Here is a 12480-nt window from a genome sequence, read left to right as displayed (position 1 = left end):
TGAGAGAGCTGGAACAGGCTAACCCAGAGGAAGGCAGTCAGTCAGAGAGATCAGGGAAACACACACAAAATGACCCCTGGGCAGGTGCTCCCTGCTGAGACATTTCCAACCAGGAGAGGGAGCCACCGGGTATGGGGCAAACAATAGCTTCCTTTCTGATTCTCAGGTTGTGGGAGACCTGAGGAGTTAGGCTCATTTCTTGTCCCCGGGGAAGATCGAGCTCCCATGATGTTCAGCCACGCTGGGTGACTGGCAAACAATACAAATTGGCCGTGGGTGTTTTTGAGTCAAATGGGACTTAAGTGAAGAGCTGGGAATGACTCTAACTGAAGCCAAGAGGAGAACCAAGAAACAACTCCCTAAAAAAAGAAGGTAGCAGAGCGGTTCCAGGGTCTGTACCTCTGTAGGAACATGTGGAAGATTCCAGAAGCAAACATACATTTTCCATTCATACATCATCTGTGCACAAATACACACAGGCGGCCCTGGACCCTATGCAAAGCGGACAGACCGGCTGCTCCCGCAGCTGAAGCTGGAGGGGCAGGGCTGACAGGGGGCGCAGGAGTCCGGCGCCATCACGGTGATGCTGCCCCCCGTGGCCATGGGGCCAGAGACAATCTGGCGTCCAGGGGTGGTGCTACATGTGAGGCCCCCACAGGTGACTCCGCCGCGGGAACTGCTGACGCCTGTGGGATGAGGGGACACAGAGGGATGAATGGCCTGCCGTGATTTCACCAACCCTGGGACAGGCCCTAACTGGCTTCCGCATGGCAGGACTTTCTTTCTCCTCAAAGAATTTTAGTGGTTAATAACTCAGGCCCTGTTCTTCTCAGTATCTCAGCCCTTCTAGGGGAATGGGGCAAGAAAGACAAAGAGGCCCGTGGGAAACCAGTGGGACCCAGTTGCCCCTCCAGATTTCCATGGCCTGCAGTTCACATTGCCACCAGGGGAGGGCGCTTAACCCTACTTTTTCTATAACTCCCTTGGTGTCCCCAGTGAGACGTCAAGGCAGCATGAAAGGCAGCCTCCCAGTCCAGGAATGTTCCAGGTTCACTGGGTTAGATTGTAAGGTTCAGCTTTGCCTACTGACAAAGCCATTTTGGGGGGAGTTCCAGCAGATACTTACAAACGTTCACGGCGCTCACTCCTTCACACAGCCTATAGAGAAAGAAAACTGTTAACTCTGGACACTGAGCTGGATTCTTTGAGATGATGGCTGCTTGGAGACAGAGAGGGCCCTCCTGTGTACAGATCTACCCCCAGAAGCAGGAAGGGCCCCCCTAGTCTGCACTAAAGGCTCACTGTCTTTCTCCAACTGTTCTGTGACCACAGAGACAAGGCCTTCTGATTTTCAGCAGAGGGTGGTGAGATTATGAACTCGACCCACTACTTCCAACCTGAGAGCCCAGGCCCACGCTGGGTGGTAGGATTGGGCTCCCAGAAAGCGCCGAACTGCACACACCGGTGTGTGTGAAAGGGCTTTGTGGGCGGTGAAGAGCCACTACCTGCATCCAGGGGTAGGCAAGAGTAGGTTTACAGTTGTGAGTTCCTGACACTCAGAGTTTATTCTTGTATTATTTACTCTTGTATTACATATTTTTTTAATACAAGCAACTGTACTTTTGCCCACCTCTGCATAGAGTAAATTGTCCTTAAAATGGGTAAGTTTGCGTGCAGGCCCAGCTACAGCCTCACGTAGGAAGCTACTCAAAGACAATGGATTTCAGAGGCACATGACTTGGGTGCAAGTCCCGGCTATTGGACTTACTAACTGTGTGGTCATGAGAAAGTCACTGAGCACTGACTGAGCCTTATTCCTTATCTTGTATGGGAAAACTGATACCTACCCCGTCGGATTGTGAGGATTACAGTGAGCATTTAGCACAGGCCGAACACATAAGAATTTGATAATTATTATTACTGAAGCTTGACCTGTATGAGTGGTTGGAGGAGATGTAGCTCACACTTGGGCTTAAGGAAATTCACTCTGATGGGACCAGGGCCTCCACCTCCTATACCCCACAAGGTCTTCCTTAGCCCCACCTGTGCTCCTCGCCCTCCAGCAGGCGCCTGTAGGTGGCGATCTCGATGTCCAGGCCCAGCTTGGAGTTCATCACCTCCTGGTACTCCTTGAGCAGGCAGGCCATGTCCTGCTTGGCCTTCTGCAGGGCGGCCTCCAGCTCTGCCAGCTTGCAGCGGGCATCGCTGATGGCTGCCTCGCCCTGCTGCTCAGCCTCTGCCACGGCAGCCTCCAGCTTGGCCCGCTGTGGGGAACGAGGTAAAGACAAGGATCAGAGAGAGGAAGCACAGCTTGGTTCACTCGAGTTGATAGATGGGGACAGGAAGAGGAGGGTCCCAGAGAGAAGGCAGGTTAACTGCCTATGACCAAGTAGTTAATATGATGTAAACACAAAGAAGAGAGTGGTAAGCTCTTTACCATCTCTCCTTGGTGGTGGTCACGGGGTGGCCAAGGAAAGGGGCATCAGCGATACAGCTCAACCCAGCTCAAGTGCTGTGTGAGGTGGTAGGGGCCCTGCCTTGTCTCTGGGTCCCTGCTTCCTCATATGCACACTAGGGGGCCCGATTTGGGCCAGAAGGGCAAAGGGCTCGGTGCTGCAGTCTGCCTGTTCTGGGTTTTTGAGCTCTCCCCACACCCTACCTGGCACTTGGCGTTCTCGATCTCAGCTGTCAGCCTCTGGATCATGCGGTTCAGCTCATTGATCTCCTCCTTGGTGCGGCGCAGGGTCTCCCCATGACGGATCACCGTGGCCTTCATCTCCTCGCACTGCAGGGAACAGAGACTCAGGATGGCGTGTCCCACCCACTCGGGACACCACGCATGACTGTGTGAGTTGTACAGCGCTCAGCCTGTGCAACTTTCCATGGCAGCCCTGCTCAGCCACCTCAACCGGAGAGCTCTCTGCCAAAAGAAGCCTCTTCTAATATTTACCTCTCATCCCTCCCTCCTGAGGCCGTGACTAGGAGGCAGGGGTCCAGTGCCACTCACCTTGCTGCGGTACCAGGACTCGGCCTCGGCCCGGCTGCGGCTGGCGACGTCATCGTACTGAGCCTTGATCTCGGCCACAACGCAGTCCATGTTCAGGTCCCTGCTGTTGTCCATCTTGACGATGACCGAGGTGTCTGAGATGTGGGCGTGGAGAATCTGGATCTCCTGGGGGACCAACAGCCAATGCGTTTGTTTCTGTTGCCTGATCTGGGCCATGTGCTCCACCCCTGGGGGCAGTGCCCATTCTCTGGAAGGGACACTGGTCATGAATGTTACACGACGCCTGCTCCCCATGCTCCCACCCACTTTCATTCACATACAGACACATAAAATGAAGCTGGAAGAAGCTTAGCATGTGTGAAAAGGCCTAACTCTGTCACCCAGTAAGGAAACTGGGGTTTCAGTGCCAGGACTAGTGATTTGTCTATTAACTAAGGCCCCTCTCTAGCTAGAACCCCACCCTGATGCCTACCCCCACATAGGTGCTTTCATATCCATGTGCAGATGGACAGGGCACAGACCAGCACACAGGCACACACAGTGCAACATGCAGAGGTGCTCAAAGACATAGAGAGGCGTGACCACGGACAATCCTATCTTCATACATGTATGCCAGGCTCCCAACTCGGCACATGCATACACATGCCTGTGGCAGCCACACAACATGCCCCTTTTGCTTGTGTCTACATGTTCTTTTCATGCTCACATCACACATGGGACAAACATGTGCACACAGTGCACCCTCGCTCCTCTCCCTCAGGTCTCCACACCGCCCCCTCCACTGCCCTGGCTGGTTGGCCTCACCTCGTCATAGAGGCGCTTCAGGAAGCTCGACTCCTCCACCAGGGCCTCCACGTTGGCCTCCAGGTCTGATTTCCGCAGGTAGGCGCAGTCCACGTCCTGGTGGTGCGGAGAGGAGGAGGGGCACGTGTGTGAGAGGAGGCCCACGGAGGGAAGGTGCCTCTGTGGTCCGTGTGGTGACCGTGCCCCCATGGGAGGTTGCACAGGTGGGGCCACCTCCCGCCCTGCCCCTTGACCCGTCCACTCACCTTCTTTAGAACCACGAACTCGTTCTCTGCTGTGGCTCTCAGAGCCACCTCCTCTTCATACCTGAGTGTGGGGGACAGAGGTGCCAGAGCTGAGGGATCAGTGCTTGGATACCACCCCAGTTCCCAGGCAAGTTCTCCTCTGGGCCAAAATAGATGAACTTGCTGCAAAGGTTATCTTGCTCTCTCCAGGGTCTGTTTTGTGTTATCCATGGGCTGGCCCTTGTATCAGCCTGGTTATTCTGCCCCACTTGTTCTGCTTGTGGGGTGAGATCAGGGAAGCACAATCTGTCCCCCGAGCCTAGACTCATCTGTGCGCCCTGGATCCACAGAGAGATAACGCCGTGGGCAGGGAGAGCACAGAGCCCATGTAATACAACTGAGCTGGGCGGGGCAGGAACAAAGATAGCTGCAGAACTCCATTGGGACTCCTTTCTTTACTTCCCTGGAACCAGCTCTAAGACCCCCCAGGACTTCAAGGGGTGAGATGAAGCCAAAGAATCCAAAGAAATCTAGGTCTCTGCTGGACAGTCCCTGGGGTCCCAGACAGCTCCTGTTGACAGGCAGGAATCTTAGAGAAGCTGCCTCCATAAGGTTTTGGGGGGGTTTTCCCCCTTTCCCTGTGTCCCCCAGTTGTGCTGAACTTACTTCTTCTTGTAGCCCTCCAGCACCTCCTGCACGTGGTTGAGCTCTGAGGCCAGCCTCCCGCTGTCCGCCTCCACGCACTCCGCCTCCCGCCTCAGCGTCTCGATGTAGCCATTGAACAGCGGCTCCAGGTTGCTCTCACAGCAGCGCTGGTTCTGGTAGAACTGCCACTTGGTCTCCAGCAGCTTGTTTTGCTGCTCCAGGAAGCGCACCTGCCACCCAGGGGTGGGGAGAGAGACTCAGTGGGGAGTCTGTGGGGGCGGGGGGTGCGTGGTCCGCGGAGCTCCCTCTGCCCTGAGGCTCCCTGAACGGCCAGGTCCAGCCAAGAGCTGAGCCATGGGGTCGAGTGTCTGCAACCGAAGGGACCTAGCTCCAGCTCCTGAGGGCGGTGCGGGTGTGAGCGAAAGCACCCAGGCTTAAAACCGGAAGCCTGGGTCAGGCCCCAGTTCTGTCACTGTGAGCAGGCAAGTTGCCGGACCGCTTGGTGCTGGGTTTGCTCATTTCTAGAACAGAGACGGTCGTAGTGCCTTCCTAGGGCTGTGAGGACTGAGCGAGTTCACGCATGTCAAGTGCTTAGAACAGTCCCAGATACACAGTAAGTGCTTCACTAGTTTGATCGTTACTGTAATTACTCAAATTAACTATTATTACAATTCATTGATACAACACATTGAGTATATACTATGTGATGCCAGGGTCTGTGCCAAGATACATGCACACACACTTCCATCTGCATCTGTCTGTACCTGCACCTGCATCTCTCTCTCTCCGTCTATCTCCATCTACCTACCCGTTTCACTCAGTTACTGCAATCCTTTGGGTGGGGCACGTTATTTCCCCAATGAACAGGCAGGGAGACTGTCCTTTGGGTGTGGAATGGCTAGCTTCTTGTCACACACTGATGGAGTCCCTTTCAGTCCCCTTCACCTGCCCACCACCTTATGTTGAAGCAGCTCATCTATCTTCAATTTATTATTAAAAAAATGAAGACAATAACATACCCCACTGGGGCATTTTGAGGATTAACTAAGATCACCACAGAGAAAGTGACAATAGGAAGGTCACTCTGTCGCCCCCGAGCCCCTGATCCCAGACCCCAGAGTGGGTCCTGTCCACCCCACCAGAGTGGGGCCCCGAGGGGCCAACGTGAAGGGCGGTGCAGAGGTGGCCTTCTTGGGCGGCAGCCTCACAGTGGCGTGGCATTTATCACACCACGTCAGCGGGCCTCCTGTCGCCAGCCTGCATGCCTTCCCTGCCGTGGTCCCAGCCCTCCATCTGTGAGAGAGGCTGCCAGGCCTGGCTGGTCATCTCTCACACCTCCTCACTCCTGTCCTTGGAAAACAACACTAACAGCTAATATTTTTGAGCACTTACTTTGTGCCTGCACTTTTCATGCACAAACCCATTACTCCTCACAACCACCTCTTGAGGCTGGTTCTGTTATCCAGACACACACACACCGGAGGACCCACATGGCTGAGGGGCAGAGTGAAAGTGGGGGAGGCGGCAAGGCTCCCAGCCATGCCCCAGGCATGCCCCAGCCGCTTCCCCGACCCCTGGGCCCAGAGCTACATGCCCTCTGTCTTCCCCACTTGCCCCCGCTCTTCCAGCCCCCGGTCTAGTTTTTCGGGGGCAGCTCTGCTATCCCTCGCTGTCTCCGGAAGCACACAAACACTTCAGATCGCAGACTGGGTTTCTGGACTACTCTGGGCCCTCAACACTCTGCTGAAATTAAACAACGAAAACTGATCTTCCCGCGTGTAATGGTTGCATTTCTCTCTTCTCTCCTGCCTCAGATCTGGCTGCCACGCTGTCTCCCCAACAGACTGGGCCCTCCCCGAGGCAGGGCGGGGCTGGGACCTTCTGTGGACCCTCCTGGGCCTCACTGACCTTGTCGATGAAGGCAGCGAACCTGTTGTTGAGACACTTGATCTGCTCCTTCTCCTCATGCTTCACACACTGCGCGTTGGGGTCAATCTCCAGGTTGAGGGGCGTGAGGAGACTCTCGTTGACCGACACGGTGGTGATGCAGGGCGGGCTGGGTCCGCACACGCCGCCAGAGCGGTATCCGAAGCTGCGGCCGCAGGAGCCAGAGCGGAAGCCGCCCACAGCCATGCGGGGCCCGCAGGCGCCCAGGTGAGAGAGGCTGCGGCTCCCGAAGCCCGCCAGCCCCCGGTAGCAGGACACCCCTCGGTAAGGGGTGGCCGTAATGCAGCAGCGGCTGCCGGTTTTCGGGGCCACAGCCGAGCAGGAGCTGAAGGTCCTGGTGACCCCACATCCAGGGTTGATCCGGTAGGAGCGGCAGGACATCGTGTGGGTCTGAGCACAGCCTGAGGGCTGCAGGAGTCTTCGCGGCTGCGGGAGTCTTCGTGGGCTGCGGGAGTCTTCGTGGGCTGCAGGAGTCTTCGTGGGCTGCGGGTGCGCTGCTTAGGTTCCCTCTGGCCTCTCTGATCCTTCCTGGTCCTTTTATTGGCGGGGAGAGCTAGGGTTGGCTGCATAAAAGGAGTGAAAAGGCATTTTATGTTGTTTATTGGCTTGGGGAGTTCGCCAGCAACTCCCCAAGGACTCGTCTTAAAGGCAAGCTCAGCGGCGACTCCGGGGCTCCCCAGAAGTGTTGAAGAGGTTATTAGGAACACTATGCGTTTGCACTTTTCATCTTCAAAGCTTGTTTACATACATTAAGTAATTAATTTTCTCGTATTCTCCCTGTGAGATGGCCTCAACCCATCCCCAGAGACGGATTTGAACTCCACAACAGCCTGAGGTGGGTGGACCTGGGATAGAGGCAGGGGCCACTGTCCCAGGGAAAAGTTCCGGGGGTCCCAGATTGGGTGAGACCACAGAGGGGTCATTACCTCTTTCCTCCCGGCTCCACGCAGCATTGGTGGTCAAGTGAATCATTGTTCCAGAGGCTGATAGGTGAGGTGACTCCAAACCCACCCGGGGGCAGCATGGAGGGTGGGGTTGAGGGCCAGAGGGGCCATTATGCTCCCTGCACAACTGAGGGGTGGGGCACCATCTCTTAGAACCTTCTGGATTCCAGACCAGAAGACCCTGCTTCAGAGCCTTCATTTCTCACCCAGCAAAACTGCAAACCACATAACGCTCGGTGGCCTCAATAACAGCCATTTGTGGGTAACAGGGAGCCTCCCCTTTAGCCACTTTCTCCCGCGTGGCTGCATGAGGGAGAACCCTGACCTGGGGGGATAACCTGGCTGCCGTGAACTTGCTCTGGGCCGTTTCCCTTGGCTATTTAAGAAGAAACGGGCCCTTTGAGTCTCTCTTTGAAGACCACCAGCCAGAGGAGGTCCTCATGCTCTCCATCAGCCTTGGGCTGTCCCTCTTAGAGAAACGTTTAGAGGCTGCTGGGTGGGAAGGCGGCTTTTCTCATCTAAAGGCATGGTGATTTCTGGCGCCTTCTAGTTTCCCTGCGACCCTGTGTGTCCTGGGGCAACTTATGAGGAAAACGATGGCTGTTCTTTTAAGGTTCAGTGAGCATAGACCTGGGGCATGTGGTCCCTGCCCAGGGAGGCTGGCTAGAACCCCGAGGTGTTAGGGGCCTCAGGAAAAAGAGCCGATGACATTCCTCTGAGGGTGATAATCCCTCCAGAGAGCCTTCCAGAACCGGACACCGCCACTGTGCCGCCATTTCCTGAATCTTCCCTCAAACGCACGATGTTCTGCCCTGGGTCTGCCTTCGTCTCTACGGCCAGGACCAGGCTGGTTTCTAGCTCCATCTTCCACACCCGTTCTTCAGAGTAGGGCAGGACCACCTCGGGCAGCTGGGGGGTAGGAGCAGTCCCGACACTATGGCCCCAGATGATCTTCAGAGCACAGTCGGTCATGGGGAAGCTGCTGGGGTTTAGCAACCTGGGCAACGGAATCAAAGTTGGAAGACCTGGTTCAAACCTGGAGCCTTTCTAGCTGTGTGGCTTTGCGGGAATTCTTAACCTCTCTGAGCTTCTATTTCTTTCTTCGTAATGTAGAATTCATCCTTATCTCCCAGGGCTATTGGGAGGATTAAGTGGATAATACGCAAAAGTGTGCTTTGGGGATCAGAAAACTGTGTCAAGGAAAGGACGCTTGCTTCCGGTCGGGAGCACCTCCCCCAACCCACTGCACCAGCGGAGACTGGCCTGTCCTGTGCCCCACCCACGGTCTTCACCTCCTCTGCATGTTTACGGCTCCTTACACTTCCATGCTTGCCTTTCATGTTTCCTCCAACCTGATTTCACTGGTATGAAAATTTGGGGTGGAGTCTGGGGGTGGAGAGGGGAAGCTAGGTTGTGGAGCACGGGGGCTTTGCTGGCCTGGGCCAGGGGTGTATTCTGGTGCCTTGGACAGTGAGCTCACTGGCTGACAGTTGTGTAGACCTGCAGCTGATGTGGTGTGGGCCAAGAGGAATTTGGCCCTTCGAAAGTGGGGGGAAGATAGGGGCTGACTGTGAGAGGAAGAGGGTGGGTGAGCCCTCTGCTGAGCCAGCCTCAAGAGCCCATAAGACCTCACCCTCTTCTCTAAACTCCTATGGGCCTCCGCTCACCTTCAGCGTATTGAAAAGGGTAGAAGCGGATCCATTTCTGCCTATTCTTGGGAGAGGAGGGGTGAGGTCTTTTTCCTACAGAGTGGCTTCCCTATGCCCCCAACACACACACCCTCCCCAAACCTCTACCCTGATTTGGGCCTGGACGCTGACGATGGGACAGGGGAGCTGGAGGACTCAGGAGACCTGGAGAGTCCCCACTGGTTTCGGAAACAAGATTACCCACCCAGGACCAGCAGGACTATCCAGAACAACGGTGTGGGCACTTGGGTGTCCAGGTCTGGAGTGAGGGCAGGCCCAACTCAGCACAGGGATGAACTAATGGACACTGGGTAAAGTTTGCGTCACTGCAGATGGCCGCTGAGATCAGGGCTGGTGGGGGCTGCTCATGATGGCTGTCTGCACTTTGGATTAGACGGGCTGGGCTGGAGAGGGAGGCTAGGTCCTTATGCAGTTCATTCAGGGCAAGTGAGAAACTCACAAACCAGACCAGTCGGACGCAGCTGCCCTGAACCCATGGCACATAGGCCTTTGTCCTATGGATCTGTACCCAAGGGAAGGACAGAACACCCATACCCCCCTGCCTATCTCTGCCCATCCCCTCCCACCTCTGTGCAGTAGGTCTGGATCCCCGTCCTGCTCTGGGATGGGAGCTGGACCTCCCTTCTCTGGCCGCCTCCTCATTTACTGCCCACCTGTGCCCTGTTCGCTCCCCAGGCATTCTCCCTGGTTACGCTTTGCCCGAAACGCCCCAGAATGGCCAGCCATCGCTGCCAGGAAGCCTTTGTGAACTAGTCAGAGGGAGGCTGTGATTCCTCCTCCTCCCTGTCTCAGCAAGCATCTCATAAAACGCCCTTTCCGGGGCTCCCTGGGTAACTCCAATTATCCACCTCCACACCCTCTTGTCTTGGGTGTTGTTGTTCATTGCCCTCTTGGTCTTGTACTCTCTTGCTCCCAAACTTTTTGAAGGTCACACCCAATGTCAGGAATGTCCACTCAAGAACCCATGTCCTTCCTGTAATTTAAAATGCTCCTAAGGCATCCTCCTTCGTGTTACCTAAGCTGTGATGTCTGCTGGGGGAAGGCTTGCTCTCCACTCAGGGCTCACTGTCTCCTTTCCCTTCTGCCCTCTCGACTGGGCTCAAAGTCCCCCTGCCTCTAGAAGTGCCTTTCCGATTTGTCCAAAGATAAGGCAGCGCAGCACCTTCCGTCCTGCCTTGTTGACCCCTGTGATTCTGTGTTTGTATTCCCGTGGGTTCTCACGGGTCATCTTGCTATCTCTCTTGGCTGGTTCTCGGGAATCAACCCGGACTGGCTCCCTACAGACAAGGCATGTCCTGAGCAGCGCTGCCCACACGACTCCCCGGAGTCAGGCATCACCCATCACCTCTGCAGTTCTTCTCCACACTTTTACTATGTATTTGAATCTATATCACCGCCTGGTGCTAGGACACAGCTTGTGAAGGGTCTTCTAGCTCTGTGACACTTTCTTCGGCTTTCATTAAAATTTGGGCATGACTCAGAGATCCTATAAGAGAGCAGTGAGGATGGAGAAACTGGAAGGAGCTGGATGAACCACTGGGCCACTCCCAATGCAGGGGCCCCTCGCCCGGGTGACAGATCCGCTCCCTGGGCTGCCTCGCCTCTCCTCTCACAGGCTTCTCCAGCAGGAGCTCTAGCCTCCCCCGAAAGCCGCGCACGCGCCCTCCTGCAGGCAGCGTCCTGTGGCTGCTTTGGGCCAGAGCAGACGCTGAATAAATACAGAGCCCCTAATTTCAGAAATGATCATATTAATGGTTTTGACATTTTTCTTTTTAGCACTAGAACCATTTTCCTAAGTCGAAGAGGAAAAACAGCTACCTAAAGCTGATGGTTGATGGTAGCAGCTATGTGATGCAGAGTGGGGGTGGTCGTCTGAGCCAGACCTCTCTCCGCCGTGTGCTGGGAAGATGGGCAGGGCCCCTGGGGGAGTCCGGCCTCCACGACGTCTCTCAGGGCGTGGCTAAGGACACCCCCTGAGACCTTGATGCTGGGGCACTGACCTACAGCCATGTGCTGCATCATGGTGTGTGGGTTAATGACAGACCACAAATGTGACAGTGGCCCCATAAAATTATAATGGAGCCGAAAAATTCCTGTTGCCAGGTGACATCATAGCCATCGTGATGTTGCAGTGCGGTGGATGCGAAAGCCAACCTTGTTGAGATGGCAAACAACTTCAACCTGGGTGTGGATGGCAATGACGTTGGAGAGCCCTTCCAGACGGTCCCCGAGGAACTGACCGATGAGGGGTTGTGGGAACCAGCTCAGGAACACATAGCTGGAGAAGAGGCAAGAATCTTCAGAAGAAAAAGAACCCCCAAGAATATTCACAGCAAAGGCTTTAGTACAAGTTTTGCAGACCTCAGCAAGCTCCGTAAAAAGTTTGAAAACATAGGCTCTGAATCTGGAAGGTTCTTGCTAACAGAGAGGAATGTTCATGCTGTATTATTTACCTGCAAGAACATCTATAATGAAAAAGAACACAAACTGAGCAGACAGTAAGGACATACTCCTCAGGCGGGCCCTCGGGGGTGTTCCAGAAGAACTGGTCATCACGGGAGGTGACAGCTCCACGCGTGTCATCGCCCCGAGGACCTTCCAGTGGGGCAAGATGCGGAGGTCGGAGGCGATCCTGACCCTGTGCAGACTCAGGCTAATGTGTGTGCTTGTGTCTTAGTTTTTAACCAAAAAAAGTTAAAAATAAATTTTAAAAATATAAAAGCTTATAGAATAAGGATTTAGAGAAAGAAAATATCTTTTTGTACAGCTGCATGATATGTGTATGTTCCAAGCTAAGTGTTGTTATGGAAGAACCAAAAAGTTAGAAAGGACTCTCCGTAGTGCAGTGAGAACATTACAGTGAACCACGGTCAGCGGTTGTAAAGTCTGCCGTGGGCGCAGCACCGTCCCGGGCCCTCGCCGTCACTCACCCCGCACTCACGCCTCATCCGGGGCCGTGTCGGTCCTGCAAGCTCCACTCAGGGCAAGTGCCCTGTGTGGGCATACCATTTTTATACCAAATTTCTACTGTGCCATTTTAGCGTTAGATGTGTGCAGAGACACAAATGCCGTTGTGTGACAGTGTCCGCAGTGTCCAGTACAGCACCACGCGGCCCAGGCCTGCGGCCCGGGAGGAACGGGCTGCACCTCACAGCCGGGGTGTGCCGCAGGCTGTGCTCCCCAGGAGTGTGAGCACAGGC

At 55.0% G+C, this 12480-nt stretch overlaps 1 protein-coding gene across 2 annotated transcripts; it reads right to left on the bottom strand.

The window, feature by feature from the left end:
* Nucleotides 1-492: 492 nt before the first annotated feature.
* On the bottom strand, nucleotides 493-7008 carry LOC118976432 (keratin, type II cuticular Hb5). Of its 2 annotated transcripts, none has more exons than XM_037030926.1 (9): nucleotides 6589-7008; nucleotides 4702-4910; nucleotides 4057-4117; nucleotides 3812-3907; nucleotides 3008-3172; nucleotides 2660-2785; nucleotides 2044-2264; nucleotides 1123-1158; nucleotides 493-679 (listed from the first exon to the last, which is right to left on the bottom strand). In XM_037030926.1, exons 1-9 carry the CDS (start codon nucleotides 7006-7008, stop codon nucleotides 493-495), a joined length of 1521 nt encoding a protein of 506 aa, XP_036886821.1. The 2 variants fall into 2 exon arrangements, with proteins under 2 accessions (XP_036886821.1, XP_036886820.1); XM_037030925.1 differs by having other exon boundaries at nucleotides 493-686; nucleotides 1127-1158.
* Nucleotides 7009-12480: the final 5472 nt, after the last annotated feature.

This window comes from Sturnira hondurensis, unplaced genomic scaffold (genome assembly GCF_014824575.4).
Source record: "Sturnira hondurensis isolate 20B ecotype Veracruz unplaced genomic scaffold, ASM1482457v3 Scaffold0020903, whole genome shotgun sequence".
NCBI classification, from domain to species: Eukaryota; Metazoa; Chordata; class Mammalia; order Chiroptera; family Phyllostomidae; genus Sturnira; species Sturnira hondurensis.
This window is presented reverse-complemented; position numbering and strand designations above follow the sequence as displayed.